This window comes from Cheilinus undulatus, linkage group 10, assembly GCF_018320785.1.
Source record: "Cheilinus undulatus linkage group 10, ASM1832078v1, whole genome shotgun sequence".
Lineage (NCBI taxonomy): Eukaryota > Metazoa > Chordata > Actinopteri > Labriformes > Labridae > Cheilinus > Cheilinus undulatus.
The window spans coordinates 39,912,116-39,929,858 of NC_054874.1; the positions used below are offsets into that span (position 1 = coordinate 39,912,116).

The 17,743-nt window shown below is 37.9% G+C and overlaps 1 protein-coding gene across 2 annotated transcripts in view; it reads right to left on the minus strand.

Moving 5' to 3' along the window:
* fstl5 (follistatin-like 5) overlaps positions 1-17,743 on the minus strand; it is a 314,218-nt gene that overhangs the window by 34,393 nt on the left and 262,082 nt on the right. For both annotated transcript variants that reach the window (XM_041797754.1, XM_041797753.1), the window contains 2 exons: positions 3,146-3,172; positions 2,793-2,911 (listed from right to left, as the gene is read on the minus strand). In XM_041797754.1, the coding sequence (XP_041653688.1) occupies positions 2,793-2,911; positions 3,146-3,172 (146 nt within the window). The remainder of the gene's footprint in view (positions 1-2,792; positions 2,912-3,145; positions 3,173-17,743) is intronic.

A 17,743-nucleotide genomic window follows, 5' to 3' on the forward strand; every position in this document is an offset into this window, starting at 1 on the left:
GGCCACTGTGCTCCTGGGAACCTTCAGTGCCACAGAAGTTTTTTGTAGCCTTCAAAAGATCTGTGCCTAGCACCAATCCTGTCTCTGAGCTCTGCATGCAGTTCATTTGACCTCATGGTTTTTGCTCTGATGTGCATCGTCACCTGTGAAGCCTTATATGGTGAGGTGTGTGCCTTTCCAAATCTACAGGTGGACTCCAATCAAGATGTAGAAACATCTCAGCAAAGATCCAGGGAAATGGGAAGAACCTAAGCTAAATTTTATGTGTTGTTACAAAGGGTATGAGTATTTATGTCAATGTGATATTTCATTTTTTGTTGTTCATATATTTTCAAAATTTCTTAAATTCTATTTTCACTTTGTCATTTTGGGGCACTGAGTAAAGATTAATGAGAATAAGAAGCATTTATTTGACTGTAGCATCAGGCTGCAACATAACAAAATCAAAAAAGTGAAGGGGTCTGAATACTTCCTGAATTCACTGTATATGGCTTTAAAGATCTCAGAAATCCTTTGACTGAAAATATTTGACAGAAAAGTTACAGATGAGCTCTCCACTTAAGCCCTTTGGCATTTTAAAATTAATAAAATTTAAACAAAAACACTTTCTCTTTTGAAAGCTAGTTTAGGGCAACGGATGTGTGCCCCCTTTGACTTTTCAAGCAAATATGAATGCTGGAAAAGACTGCTCATAATAAAATAGAGCTGTCACAACACCAGAATTTTGAAATTTGATATGACACTAGATGAAATTTTGATACCACAGCAACAAATATGATCCCCTGGACACCCAAAACTGGTTAATAATATTTGCCAGTGTTTGTGCAGATATGTTAAGCTGTCTTCAGTTCTTATGTCAGGGAATAAAAAAAACCATCAGAATCATGAGAGATCCTGCTCTCTGTCTTTGGCTATCGATCGTTGTTTAACAAAAGTTCATGTTACCATGTGAGTCTTTACAAGGCAGTAAAGACTCTGAAAAACATTTTCTGACCAGTAAATTAAACAGTTGGCAGGGCAGAAGCTGTGACAGTCGGGAAAGTAGAGATGAAGCAGGCAGAGATAGACACGTTTTCTGCATTAATCAAACAAAGTCCTGGTTCTGGTTGGATAAGAAGTGGTACTTGGATAGCAGCCTTAAAGTATTAACAGTCAAAAAACATTTTATAAGTTTTACACTGCAGCATATTTTTAATTTTGAAGAAAAGATATTTATAAGGCATAACTGCTCATTATAAAGTATGTATTAAATAATCCAATTTTACTATTTGATGTAGCTAGTGCTAGCTTATTACTGTTGTCAGACTTTCCATTCTAAATGTGTTTTACATTGTGTTGCAGTTAAGCATTTGTTTCTGTAATCTATCGTCAGCTGTTTTCCTCTGCCATGTAATATTTCCTGCAGTGGTAAATCATGACATTTTTTTTTCTTGCTGCAGGAAACCTAACAAATTATGTTATAGATTATCATTCTACTAATGTTTGCTACAAACACAAAAGTCTTACCTGTAATTTCCACACACAACCGCTGCGCTGTGCTCCGCAGCACCATGGTTATGCTCCAACTGAAGGTGAGCGACTTCATAAACTGGAAGCATGTAGAGAGCGCTCCTCAACAAAGCAGTGGATTACTTTGCTTTTTGGGGTTGATTTGTTGCAACATGTTTCCATGATTTTATTGCCATAGGTGAGTACATTAAGGAGTAAAAGATTTATGTTTGCTTAAAATTTGCAAGTAGTTTTCTTTGGGTTTTTTTCCTGATCAATGTGTCATTGTAGCTCTGTGGCCCACTGACCTCCCAATGACCTTTAGCTCTCACTGCAGGATGAGACACTATTTTGATTTTGATTTACGACCGGGGGTCTGTGCTTTGTGTTCTATTTTGAAGTTGACTGGAAACTGCACATTTTTCTGGCTGTTTGGATCGATTTGCTCTACATGGATTCATGTGGTTGGGCAGCAGCCAGCGTCGGAGCGCGGGCAGTGGAACTGCTCTGACTGACTAGAGAGGGAGCGATTTGCTCCACAGCGTTATTCATCAGCAGATTGTGGCGCAGCTGTTGTATGTGGAAATTGGAGGTTACTATAAAGTAATCAGGGGGTGTCTTAACCAGACATCACATAGCAGACATGATTAAAAAAAAGTTATATGCACATCTGAATGCACATGCTTGTACCACAGGAGTCATGCAAAATACCTGGCTGACTATGAAACAGAATGAAAGTAGCATGAAACTTTCCCCGTGGGTCTTAAAACCAACACAATAAGCTCAGCAATTAATTTCATCCCTTATAAATCCGATTATGAGCCAATAATTTAGTCATTTAGCAGTGAATCATGGGTATTTTTCCAAACATGATGACACTTATTGACAAGAGTATAACAAAAAGTTATCCATCCATCCATTTTCAATACTGCTTATCCCCTTGGGGGTTGCAAGGGGGCTGGAGCCTATCCCAGCTGTCACTGAGTGACAGGCATTACATAAAGTATTTAACAGAATGTTCTAGAAAAACCTGACCTATCAAGTTATTTACGCTGCTGTGTAACAGAAAAACATTTAACTTTCTAATCAGAACGACATTTATTTATAAGGAAAAATACCATAAACACAGCTACCAAGAAGAGGATGATCTGCTCGAGCTGTACGGTCTGTGTGTTCTTCCAAACAGTTTCAGCTCCTTCAGATGACTTTATGTTTCAGTCCAGCACAGAATGAATCATTTCTAAGCATGAGTCACAGTGGATAAATAGCTGCTAAACATTTCTCCTTTGTGCCAAAGAACTTACCTGTAAGGCCAGCAGCTTCTCACTGGGCTTAATGTGTCGCTGTATCTCGCATGCCACGGGCTGAATGACTTTAATACCGTCTTCATAAAACACATAGAACATGTTGCCGATGCCAAGACCTGGAGAGAGAGAGAGAGAGAGAGAGAAAACCGTTTTAGGGTGCATTCCTAAAATAGCTCATGGGACTGCAGAGTGGATATTTTTCAAGGAAAATAAGCCTACAACACTGCTATCTGCTTTGAAAGCATCAAATCATTTAATCCCTCTCATCACAGTTCAGTAACCCTATTACAAAAATTCAATTAACTCATTTTAATGAATGCTATAGTGAGGCAGAATCAGTCTAGACGTACCTTCTTCTCGCCACAGAATGTTTGCCACTGTGAGGGAGAAAAAGAGGAAAGCAGGGTTAGAAATCAATGCAGGAATCAATAGAGTCCTTTTGTGAGAGTTAACACCCAAACACTAACTCCTATTGAGGCAGAGAGGAAAGCAGACCCCATGAAAGTTTTATGGAAACCGTCTCTCCGACACCTAGTGAAACAAATAATCGATAGAGCCCTCTGCTTGGAAATAATTTGATACCAAACACTGGAAAATGGAGTGCAGTCAACAAACTACAAGTACTGTTGCACAGTTTAAAATCTAACACAATCAGATTATCATCCATCAATGAGAGTTTTATGGATAAGCCGTCTTAGACATCCATGAGGAGTCAGGTTTTGGGCTCAGAAGATAATCATAACTCATTATAAGGAGTTTGTGAGCACCTACTTTAATAGCAAAACAATTTGTTTTTTTTAAACAGGTAACCTCTCATTTCTCTGAAATGTTGAATGGAAAGTAAAGAAAAACTTAATGACTGTCCTAAAACACAGACCAGCTGCTGAGTTTCTGGGCAGTCTAAGATTAAAGATGTTATTATTTGGAATTACAAAACTGGGGATAGGGGGAATCTAAAATCATCATGCAGTTATTTTCCATGCAAATATAAGCACAAATTCTCCTCAATCATATTTATTTTCAGAGCTCACAGCAGCCCCATATCCTCTCATAGCGCCGCGCTATTTGTGACCTTCTCTCTCATTGTTCATCTGTCCCCCGGTCTTCCCTCGGCTTCCAACCCGGCTCCCATTTTCAGGCATTTTCAGTCTACAAACCAATCTCCGAGCCAATTCACATCCGATTCTAATCTCGCCTCTATTGCAATGCTCATTCCTGCAGCCTCTTGCTTGGGTGGACAGATGCAGGGAAAAGAAAAGAAAGGGGGGAGACAAAGACGACCAGACACTACTGTGCTGTTAGTCAGCCTTAATCTTTCAAAAGTGCTTTGTCAAGGGTTTCCTGTGCAGCCTTGCATACCTTTTAGCTCATTAAAAGTTACACAAAAGGAGTCTATAGATAGAGGGACAGGGAGAGAAGGCAGGGAAAGGACAAAACAAAAAGGAAAACAATACAATTTATTTGAGATGTGCCAAAATGGAAAAAGCAGAAAATGGGAAAGAAGAACAGAGATGAGATCTTGTGTGCCCTGGTCTTTTCCAATAGCCCACAGTATTGGAGCTATTTATCACTTGGCAGAAAGACTGTGGCTGTTCAGCGCATACAAGGGGCCCATACATCAACTTCATCATCCATATAACAAAACAAGCCGGCTGCCACTGTAGGCGGTGAGTTCACTCTTTCTGCTGGTAATAACTGTGTTTCCACTGGGCTCCAAACATTGAAAGCAACATGCTCGCCAGCCAGCCTGGACTCTGCAGTTCCTACCCGTCAGCAAGGTTACATAAATTCAATTTGTTTACAAGAGCAAGCTACTGCGACAGTAGACCAAACAGCCTGTAGTGCTCACCATAGTGGCATAACAGAAGACAACAAATGTATGAAATAGGTTGAGTAATTGGTTCACAGAAGATGGAAATACAAAAAGCAACTCAGGACGACTGCCTTTAGGGTTGCAGGGTTTTATGTCTCTTGAGACTTAAGCCCTGAAGTTTTTGGACCTTGACACTAGCAGTAAGTTCTGCTTTAATTGTAAACAATACACAAATACTTTATTAATGACAAACTTCCAGTGCGGTTAGAATCTGAGTGTATGCTCACTGCTGTAGGCAAAGAGAAAGCATTTCAGATATTCAAAGAAAGCAACTGAGACCCTTTCTTTTTATTCATATGCATTCATGCAAAACCAATATCTATTCGAAGCAGTATTAGATAACACACAGCCCTGACACACCACACACCCATTACTGCTCTACTAAGTAGATGTTTTTAAACCCTGCCCCTATTCCCCTGCTGTGATACCTCTGACCCAATGCTTTAGGTCATGGCCAGAGCCTGTGAACCCAAGTTGTGCAGAGAGTCACCCCACCAGTCTGAGGGTTAATGATATTTGCCTGTGGAAGCAAATGGCAATTTTTCCATAATTCAGATGAATTCATCAATAATTGTTATACGACTTCCAGGCAGGACTTTCTTTGCACAGTTTGGTGTTGATATCTGCAACATAAATGCCATCATTACTTACCGTGTGTCCCAAATTTCATACTTCTGTACTAAATACTAAATATTATACACCACTTTCCACATTATTAAGCAAATGACATTTTTCTCTTATTTTCCAAAATATTAATGTAAATGACAGAGTATTTTTCAAGTCATCAGCCATTAGAGCATAATTCAAACGTTTTTGAACAAACTTCATAATGATAACTGTTATTTGAAAAAAGAAAATAAAAACCTCAAAATTCACTTTTCCACATTATTAAGAGGGCCACAGGTTTCAAGCAATATGGGGAAGAAAAAAGGATGGCGAAAAGTGTCAAATAGTGTAATGCCTTGGACAAGGAATGAAAACAGATATTTCACAAAAAATTAATCATGATCAACGTACTATGAAGAAATTTGTGGCTGATTCAGAGCACAGACAGGTTCATGCAGATAAAGGCATAATAAGGAAGGATTCTGACAGACAAATTCATCAGATTAAGAGAGCAGCTGCTAAAATGCCATTACAAAGCAGCAAACAGGTATTTGAAGCTGCTGGTGCGTCTGAAGTCCTCAAGGTGTAGGATCCTCCAGAGGCTTGCAGTCGTGTATAAACCTACCATTCGGCCGCCCGATCCAATGCTCACAAGCAGAAATGGTTGCAGTGGGCCCAGAAATACATGAATACTCATTTTCAAACAGTCTTGTTGACTGATGAGTGCCGTGCAACCCTGGATGGTCCAGATGGAGGAGTAATGGATGATTGGTGGATGGCCAACATGTCCCGATCAGGCTGTGACATCAGCAAGGAAGTGGTGGAGTCATGTTTTGGGCCAGATTCATGAGGAGAGAGCTGATAGGCCCCTTTAGGGTCCCTGAAGGTGTGAAAATGACGTCAGCAAAGTATATAGAGTTTCTGACTGACCACTTTCTTCCATAGTAAATAAAGAAGAGCAGTTCCTTCTGTAGCAAAATTCTCTTCATGCATGACAATGCACCATCTCATGCTGCAAAGACTACCTCTGTGTCATTGGCTGCTATGGGCATAAAAGGAGAGAAACTCATGGTGTGGCCCCCATCCTCCCCTGACCTCAACCCTACTGAGAACCTTTGGAGCATCCTCAAGCTAAAGATCTATGAGGGTGGGAGGCTGTTCACATCAAAACAGCAGCTCTGGGAGGATATTCTGACATCCTGCAAAGAAATTCATGCAGAAACTCTCCAAAAACTCACAAGTTCAATGGATGCAAGAATTGTGAAGGTGATATCAAAGAAGTGGTCTTTATGTTAACGTGTAACTTGTCCTGTTAAGATGTTTTTGATTGAAATAGCTTTGATTTCAGTAAATATGACCTCCTAATGCTGCAAATTTAACAAATGACCATTTTCAGTTCTTTACAACCAAAAATGTTTTAAAACTCTGTTGTGCTTAATAATGTGGAAAAGTGTATTTTGGGGGTTTTATTTAAAAAAATAAAAATAAAAATAACAGCTGTCATGATGAAGTTTTTTTCAGAAACATTTGAATTATGCTCTAATGGCTGATGACTTGAAAAATACTCTGACAGTCATTTGCATAAATATTTTGGAAAACAAGAGAAAAATGTCATTTGCTTAATAATGTGGAAAGTGGTGTAAGTGCATAAGTGTTCACACTGAGAGGCTGAGTCAAATGCAGTATACTACTGGCACATTCAAAATTGTCCTAGACAATTGGAACTGTGGAACTTCGCACCCTCAGTGAACGCCATATTTGTGAGGTAGCAGGTGCTGTACTGGCAGCTTACTAGCGCGCTAGCTAATGTTAGCATCCACTAGGTGCTAGGTAGCTAACATGTTAACAGCAATGGCAGAAGAAATTTCAATCAAGAAAAAGGCAGATATAAGTTTTTCTTTATAAAAATGACGTTACTTTAAAAAGCAAGTTACATGAATCTTATGGTGAGTGAAAACAGCTGCCAAATTTTGATAATTATCACCTAATGTCTACTTATAATTTGTTGTAAAAAGAAGTAGAAGATTATTCAGAAGCACTTAAACCGCTGTCACTTCCTGTTAGTATAAAATGGCATTGCGCGAATTGAGACAATACCTAACCTGCTGTGATTAAGTGAGCTGTGCAGCATCTAAGTCTACAGTGGTACAGTAGATTAACTGAAATATGAAATTTAAGACGGGCTGTTAAGGTCTTTACACATTGGGTCCATTATTTTCTGATACATTTTTTGGATTTGTAATCCAGAAAAAGGTCACACATTCAAACCTTGCACACTGAATCCGGTTTGCAGTTTGTTGGAATTCACCATCCATCCTGACAGAGAGCTCCATTCGGCACCAGCTCCGTTGTCAGAGCTGTGCCAAGTTGGAGAGCAACTTTTGATTTAATATTTGTTTGGTGGCTGTGAGAACAAACTTGTGCCCTTAACTGCTATATTTCCATGACTGATATCCACATGATACACAGTCAAACCACGGTGTTTTAAGTGAAGTTTCAGTGCGAGAGGGAGAGAAAGTGAGAGGAGGCGTTGGGCAGGGGTGTGCAGGCAAGAGGACAGAAATCCCCAGCATCACTTGTAGTTTACAGAAAACAACTTTACTAGACTGACGTGGCTTGTAGCCTCCATCAGGATGACCCTGATTAAGGCTACAAGACGAAACACATCTCCCTAATAAAGCTGTTCTCTAAACTACAAGTGTTGCTTGAGATTTATGATCCCTTGAAGACTTTCTTCATCCTCCATGCACCTTGGCAGTTGGTAAGGTTGTGCCAGAATTACCCAGGTGAGCAAGCGAGAAAGCAGGAAGCAGAAATTTTGTGAATCATCAATCACCCATTTAAATGACATGGACTGATGCAAAATTTACATGAAACCCATTCTGAAAAAAAAAAAAAAAAAAAAGAATGAAAATTACATCATCAGTGTGCAAAAAAGATTACAACACCACGACATCAGTTTTCTTTTTTAAAATGTGAAAAATTCTGACCAAAAAAAAATGGACTCCATGTGCAAAGGCCTTCCATCTCTGTTACTCCAGAGTAAGGGTAGACATGCATCAAACACTGCCAGTACAGGTATCCTGTCCTGTTACCTCTGTGTTGAGGACTGTAGCTTTTGAACTCTGAATTTAGATACAGTACCAGCTAAAATCAAACAATATTGATACCTGTTTTGATGCCAGGGTAACAAAACATGACCTTGTGGACACCCAACACTGCTTAATTTAGCCTAGCAATTTTTGAGATAGACACCACCAGGCAAAGAAAACCTGGGAGGCTTAAAACCACCCGGCACAGAACTGTGACACAGGAGCTAGAAATGATGAACCGAGGACAATGAAGAAAGCTCATTGAAGCTTTATGTCCCATAGGGGATGAAGAGGAGAAAGTTGGTCATTTATTTTACTATCAACCTGCACATACAAAAGGTTTCCTAATAGGAAAACATACTAAGATGTGAGACTGTTTTTTGTAATTACAGGTTAGATTAACTGGATTCACCTAAAACCATGTAAACAGCTTTCCTACAATCAAATATCCTCTGAAGGATCATTAATTAATAATTTACCATGAAATATTTCTTGAATCTAGATTGTTAACAGAATATTACCTCAGAGCCATGAAGTAATTGTGCAAACACAAAAATCCAATGAGTTGGCTAATTGGCTCAACTGCCAGTGCCTATCGAAATGATTGTTTGTTGCATCCCTACTTCCCATGCTGACAATCCAGAACAAAAAAAAAAAAACAACAAAACTAAACTGCATTCTTATGTAGAGTCTTTTAACAGAGATCAGTCTGCTCCTTATACAAACATCTTCCCAATACTAAATTTGTTTCCAATAAATCAGACGTCTCTTGTAAAACATTCTCTTGCTTTTGTTTCTCATTTTAATTTTTAATCAATTTTTAAACAAAATTACATTCTAATCATGTCGACACTTTCCAGTATTGCTGAGCAACCAGCACACACCTCACAAATTTCACCAGAACTTGGAATAGTTCTTGTTATTTTACAAGAGGATTGTAATATTTTTTTCTCTGGCTTTTCTTACCGCTTTTGAGAGCAGGTGCTTTCCTCATCAAAAGGAGCCATCCTGTCCTGGTACCAATGAATAATCCACATACAGGCAGACAGTTTTTGTTTTTCATAGCATATGTTGCATCAATACTGTCAATCAGTCCAAATGCCTGGCTGGAGTTTTTGCATCTTAGAAAAAAAGACAGGATGCTTTATTTCTTTCCAAACTTTAGAAGCCAAGGCTTGGATCCAGGTTTAATGAAGTTTATAGGGATAAAAGATAAAAATGATAAACCTTTTTTTTTTTCAAATTCTATGAAAAGACAAAATCCAACAATGTAACAGCTCCTCCACAATCACTTGCCAAGTTCACAGATTGCTCAGAAAAGCCAGAAATATCAATGTTAGTTAAGCTTTGATGGCGTTTTATAATTGGCAATAAGAACTATAGACATATCCACCAGATCTGTTGTTCAGTATTATCAGCATTCTGTATGATGTCTCTAAGAGTTTGGCTGCTGCTGGTGCAAAGACATAAAATGTAACTGTTGGCAAAAGACTTCAGCATTTTTATCAATAGAGTTTGAGGGAAATAAGCCATTCGAGGAAGAAAAAAACTTCTAGACTGAGCTGAAGCACTGTAATTTTCCTTCCTGACTTGCAAAATGTAAAAATGCTGATTGATAGAGCTGGGAGAAGTTATCAGAAGTCATTTAAGTATGATGTATAAGATGTCCAATTCAGAGTGGCCTCCAATTGGTGGTAACTTTACTTTTCTTGAGCATTTTCTCGAAGTGCATACTGATGAAAAATATCAGTTTCAGGGCTTTATGCTTTTCACTAGGCTTCTTGGCTCAGCACTGCACACAGTCATGATTCACTCAGCGATCAAATCCCACTTCTGACGGAGCAAAAAAGTATTTCAGCTTTTATATTTTACCCATCAATTCTTCGGCCTGACTTTTTTCTACAGCTCTTAGCTGCTGCATATATTTGCAGGGCTCTTAAAGATTGAGGGCTGACTCCAACAGCGAGTCCCTGCAGTACTATTTACAGTCAGGTAGAGTGAGGAAGTCTTCAAAATAGCAGGACTGACTGCACTAGAATTAGAGCTGGAAGCCTGTGGAGGACTGAAGGCTGTATCATCTCTTTAAGAGGAAAAAATTTGAAAGACTTAATCCTCTGAGAAAAATCCATGAGAGTTTGAGAAAATACAAGTTACTGACGAGAACTTGAAGTGTCAAGGCTTGACAAATGAAATTCTCCTTTTAAGTGTTTGTGCTCAGCGGAAATAAAAACAGACGTAGAGATAAACAACAATCTTTACAGTGAATATGGAGCACTATCATGGGGAAGGTTAGCTGTTAAATGCTTTCTTAGAGGAATAAAAGTTTTGCGACTGAAACTGTCATTTATGTAAGTGTTATTGTTATCTTATTTAGATAATAACCAAGTCTTTCAGGTGATATTTTTATTTATTTCCTCTCTGTTCTTCATGGTTCATATTGATAACTTCTTTAAAAAGATTCTCTTCATAACTATTATTACATCATCCGTTCTCAGAGAGCATCATAGGAAATATTCATAAGCTGTCATGTTGTAACCGGGGCTTAAAGGCGTTTAAACTTTCCACTGGATTTACAATATTCATTTCAAAAAGCTTTAGCATGAAACCCAGTCGACAGGCAGTAGGCTGCTGACACTGTGGATAGCGTCAGTGCCTGGTTTGAGCTCCTTGTTGCTGACAGCGTGTCCAACTCTGTGTGAAAGCCCGCTGTGATGGGGAGGGACACTGCTGATGGAAACATGGACGCTCTTTTGGCACGTAGCTGGTCTTCTCTATTCAGAGGATATGGAGCAGACAGCGCGGCCGACCCGCGCGGAATAAAAACAGCTTTGTGGAGTCTTTGGTATGGAGCGGAGGTTCACATTCGTTTGCCACCAAGGCCTTAGAGATTGCAGGGCTTTGTTCCAACCAATCACTTCAGTGGCAGATTTCACTGATTAGATCTTCCTCTCTGCCTGAATCTCTGAAATCAACAATGCTGTGTTTGATTGGAACAAAAGCACACCAACTGCTAGACATCAAAAATGTTTATACACTCTGTACAGAGCATGGAATAAAGATAGTGGATTGTACAGAAGATAGCACTGGGTAAAGTTTAGAGGGCAAAGATAGGGTATAACATGAAGATAAAGATGATATATGAGCATGAAAGGGCAGGATTTGTCATTGAAGGAGCGGGAAGAGTTACTCTTCAATTAGTTATTGAACAATTGTTAGTCAAGTTTGACTAATAACTGTGAACTATTTAGGTCTTAATGAGTTATTCAGTGTCATGTGTAAATGTTTGTGATGAGGGGAGGACAGAATCCTGCCAATAGGATGACATAACCCAACAATATCTGAATACTTGTAGAGAGAAATCCTCTGTGCTGGGCTGCACCAGCCATGCGTATATTTAAACTAAGCCTTGTTTCAGCAACCTCTACTGTAGGACTGAGTTTTTCACACTATCAACATTAAAGGTGTTGCACCAGCTGAGATAGTTCCAATGTAGGCAGAAATTACAACTTTCATCATACATCAAAAACCGTTACTATCCATATACTCTTATGTGTCCTTTATATAAAGATGGATGTAAAAAAATGCATCTGAGAGAGCAGTGGCTTGACCAAAAAGTGGGCTGCAAAGCTATTTTCAGTGGGTCACAAAAGATGTTAAGATATTTAAATCTCATGGTTATCATATAGTATGTTATTATATTAGTAGTATTATCACAATTTTGTTAAAATTTCCAGAAAATGTTCAAAAACTATAGGGGTGTAACAGTATGGGAGAATTTCTGTTAGGTATGTACCTCTATTTCGAAGTTGCGTTTTTCATGAGTAATTGAAGCAAACACAACTAAAGAATTTCTTTTTCTTATAGTTGGGAACTTGGAACTTCCTCTGCACATGTGCAATGTGCAACATCGAAAGTTCAGAGTCTCCTGCCTATTCAGGTTATTATTATTGTTTTTTACATTAGAAACAATATATACTAAAATAAATAGGCTGAATACATTACATTCAAATTAGGAATAATGCTGAAACCTCCTTGCAAAAAGTTTTCATTTTCAAATACTATGTCATTGATTTTTTATTGACATATTGACGTATTGATACCCTTTCTCAAATTTCAAAATTTCACTGCCAACCTTAAACACACAATATAACCATTAGTTTGCTTTTTAAGTAAGCTAATTATCATCTATCCAGCCAATTTCAACACGGTCTTCAGCACTGGCTAACTTTTTTAACAGATGGGACCTACTACAAAGTTTGGAAGCACTTTTCTCAGCCCTTTAGAATTGATGAGGAGGATTGAGTGTCTTTAGTTTGAGGATAACTATTACCAACGCTATCACTCAGCTGCTGACATGATGGAGTCCCCCTTGAATGTTTAATTCGAATTGTTTTATCCCCAGTCACAAATCTGTGCCAGACAAATGCGTGAAAAAAAAAATCTATGATCTACTTAAGTCCTAAAATAACATACATCCATATTTTTTTACTTTGCTCCATTTGGTTGTGATAATGAGTAAATTCTGGTGGTTTTCTTGACATCCTGACTTATTAATCTTGTTATCTTGGGGAATTGAGCTCATTTTCTCTTGATATTGTATTAATTTCTAAACATATCAAAAGAAAACCCCAACTAAATACACATTTCACCACTAAAAAATGGAGTAAATAAAATGCATGCATTAATTTCCTCCCTAGATTTCTATAGTGGTTGGCTTTATTAACATGTTTGTTGTGTTCAGTCATGAGTTTTGCTCAATTAAAGGTAGAAAATCCATCAGTTTTCCTCAAATATATTTGATGAAAATAGTGGAAAATTTTCTAATATCTGGTTTGTGATTTCTCATGAAGGAGGTACTGGTTGGTCCTGAGGCTACACCAGCTGAAAACCAGTGCACTAGAGGATGCAGTCTTACACAGACCTCCATTTGCCCCTCACTGCCATCGAACTGACAGTCAGGTTCAATCCAACTGTTAGCCTAGCTGTTGTGTTGTACTTGTCCTGTGCCCTGCATAGGTAATATTACATACAGAGTATATTTATGATTTCCCCAGCTATCATAACATTTGGTCTGGATCAGTTAACTTCCAGAAAAATTAGAAGAAATTCAGATAAAATGAACACTGATTACAGACAGAAGGCTCTGTTTGTGTCTGCATCAGATAAAGAGAATAAATGAGCCTTTAGAAGCTTTTTAACAGTGCTTGGTGTCACCAGCCTGGTTTCCATGATAGATCACATTTCTAGGATTGTATGATGACTTTGATTAGTGCTTCTGTTTTGTTTTTTTTTATTAGTGAAGTGAAGTTACTACATAATATCATTCTTAGTTAATGATTTCAGCCCTCAGTACCTCTTTTTCTTTCGCACTATAGATGAAAGGTTGTAACCCATGAGCTAATTATCACCTACTCATAATGTTTTGTCATATTCTACATAGCTTTTGATGCTGTCTTTCCTTAAATTTTAATTATATATTATTTAATTATTTAATTATATAGTATTTTCCGCCATTAGTCTGCTCAGAGACTATTAGGCAGAGATGCAGCACTGTAATACTCACTGCATTAAGATAAAATGATTTAAAGGAGTAGTCCAAGTGAAAATGCAATGTCTGCAACAATATTTTGTTTAGTTGGGAAATTATGCTCTACTAACTCATTGTCTCTGTGGTGTAATTAAACATGGCAACTGTAGATCCAAACAAAATCAACGTACAGTTTAATGTGGATTTTAAAGTGTCTAAAAATGTCGTGTACTGCAGAAAAAAGGATAAAAAAAAATGTCCAACATTTGCAGATCTGTTCATGAGAGGGGGATTTTTAGACTTGATGGCTGACTCACAACTCAGTGAAGTTTAGCTGTCCAACATTCAGACTCACTCCCCGGCCCTCTGCAGTTTCAAGACTTTCTGTTTCTGCTGAGGTATGCAAAGGTCATATATCTCACTGTGAGTCATGTAGTATTGAGTAAATATGAAGTTAAAAGAATACTCTAGAACTGTGAGTGGGGATCAGGATGGTATATGAAGCAGTACAGTACACAGGCTCCTCAACCTGATTTACATTACTTTAAATAGCAGCACCGTTCACTTACTGCCTATGAACAACTGATACTAGTGTAGAAATAGGATACAACTTAAGGTAAATAAACCTTGATGCCATTTTTACAATACATAAAAACATGCTTAGTAAAACTTTATTAGATACAGTCTTTTGAATCTAAACTATTTTAGAGTTATTTAACCAAATACTGACCATATCTGTGTCTTTAAGACCAAACTACGTATGAAGTTTGTCAGTTGAATACCTTCCACAGTCTCCCTCTCCGTCTTGCTGTACTTCAAAGACAGTCAGGCCAGGATCCCCACCCCTTCCTTGGGCCCAGGCCTAGTCAGGCTCCAGGGGAGTAAAAGAGGTCCTGTCAGTCATTGCAGCATGGCTACATTTTACCAAAGACTTGAGATGTTTTTTCTAAACTTTTTCTTCTTCTTCTTTGTTTTTTACTGCAGAAAAACTTCCTTCAGTGTAGAACCACTTTACAAATTACAGGACGTGCTGCCAATATCCACTGGTCACGTTTCTTGAGAGTCTTCTTAATAGTTAACAACAAATGGTATATTTAATAAACTTTACATAACTGTAATTCTGAATACGTTACATTGAAAAATATAATGGGAGAGAAAGCTGTTAAAAATGGCACTGGCAGTCTACTACACCCGGCAAAAAGAAGCAAATATTTCATCTCAGCTTACCAAGATGCCATCTGTCGATGGCTTGTGTTGATGCTCTTAAAAAAAAAAAAAAAAGAGAACATGCACAGAATATTTATAGCATTATAATATTTATAATTTTATAGCACTACCTTAATGAGCAGCATTACATGAGGCGGTATATAATAGTCAAGGCTCATAGTATTCATGCTAAAGGCTGTCATACATATGGAAATGTTTCAACCATTAAAGAAAATTTTGAGAGCTGAGAGGAAAGATAATCAGTTTATTGTTATGAGCTTATATTTTCTTCTTCTGTTTGCTTCTGCACATGTCAAAGCACTTTGTAAACCTTTGTTTTTAAAAGTACTTTACAAATAAAGTCATTACATAAAGTGAGTTATCACAATCATCTTGGTTGTGCTGGAAAGTGTGTTATTTGTTGTCACATGTAATAATGCTATCATCCAGATGTCCCATGTTTAAAGACACCAGAGAGAATGGATGTGCCATTTTTTTAACAGCACAACCAAAATTAACACAAACTATTGGTTTCTTGCAGTAATGATAACTGTAGGTAGGGTTCTTTGGTCAGTGAGCAAGTAGGACTGCTTACTTCTGCTCATGATGTCAAAGCCAAGATTTAATTCATGCTGTTTACTATCACGAAATCACTCTGTTAGATTACTTTTATTCACCTGCTGCATTGGCTGGTAGAATGAGCAAATTCACCCAACACTGCTAAAAAATACCTGCCAAATTCCCACCACACAGATGCTCTTTATCTTACCTTTTCTACTACATGGCCTATAAAGAAAAAACAGCAAGCCTCAATAGTGAGATTACCTATCCTGCCCTCAGATGTTTTGAATGCTTTAGAGCTTGTCAAGTCATTTCAAGTTCAAGTCTCTTGTGACCCCAAAAATTAAAAAACTAACCCCTGAAAGACACATTGGGTAAATTGTTGTGATTTAATCAACTTTTGCATAGAATGCGTGAGCAGCTATATTTTCCATTTCGTCTGAGACTGAAGCAGTGTTCATTCAATGATAAAATTCATCACCAAAGTTGCATTAACCTCAGCAAATCAGTCAACTACTGGCCCGTTTAAATGTTTCAGCAACTTTGAGAGCTGAGGCAATTAATAACATCAGCCTTGAAAAAAAAAAAAAGGACTAATGGGATCAATGTTCCCTCTAATTTTCAAAACTCCTGAGCAGACATTGAACTACCCTGAGCACCTACTTCATCAACCGTGGGCGACATCTGACGCAGACGCTACATCCACATGGCAGCACCATGGCATCACCTCTCCAACCCCATATATCATTACAAGTGACTGATGATTAATAATCAATATTCAAGTCATGAATTTCACCATTCATTCATTCATTCATTCATTCATTCTTTCATTCAGTTCACAAGCCACTCTCAGTTTTCGATAGCCACAATTTTGATGTCTGGAAATCCTGTTTAATATAAACAGGGTTTACATTTCAAGAATTTATAATCCTTGAAATGTAAAAGTAAACGGGGATTCTGACTTACATGCATTTGTCCATAAGTGAAAGCAGACATTAACAAACTTTGCAGTTTCATATAAAAAAGCAGGAAGCTTAATGATGGATGAGACAAAACACATGCTCTGTTCTCATGCTTTATCAACCTAATCACAGTCAGGTCTCCTAAAGGACTTCTACCTGCACAAATTAAACAGCACATTACAGAGAAGTGTTTCACACTGTTAGAAACATCAGGGCTTAAATCCTTTTGTTATCAGTCCATTATAGGAGATCCAGCTCTTTCCTGTTCTCATTGTAGATCATTTTAGCCAGATTCATATTTAAAAGCACCGTATTTATATAAAAATAGACATCTATTTAAGGTTAAAAATTGTTAATAATTGTTTGTTTAAATAATAGATAATTTGAATGTGTTGGATTAAGTTAACATGTGAGAAAGATGTAATCAGATGTAAGAAAGATGTAATCAACTCTTGTTAATATAATAAATAAAATGATAAAAACAGAGACATTTACAGCTTTACTCTCTTCAGCTGAAGTCTTTTAACTCCTGTAGAATTTTTTCTTTTCCAGGCTTCTGTCTGCCTCTGTTTTTTACTGCCCTGCTGAACAGTTATTAGGATGTAAGAGGTTTTATTATGTTTTTGATCGATCAGTTTTCAATATACAGTAAATCTGTAATATTTCCTGCAACCTGGCACGTTTCAAATGTTTTGATAATGAGCTCATGTACTGATGTTAATCACTAGGGTGTATTGTCATGATAAAATACAGAAGTGGAACGTTAATAGAAAGATATTTTATCAGTCTGCAACTCACTGAGGAGAGAGAGAGGGAGAGGGAGAGAGAGCAGTTATTCCTATAGACAGCACTGACACACGTATGTGCCGTGGTCAGAGAGGAGCTTTAAAGCAGGAGAAAAGTTCAGCTCTGTGTTGAATCCTTTTGTCCTCTGCAGAAAGAAGCCTCAGGTCTGAACCACCAACACATTAGCTTGTGTTTGTCTGTCTGTGAGGGGTGTTAGTGTTTGCGTCGTTGTGTGAACGACTTGAAGCAGCGCAAAGACGCACTACAGATGCATCGATAGATTCATCCACATGGCAGTTAGTTCGGAAAAAATCCTCCCTTTATGTGTAAATCAG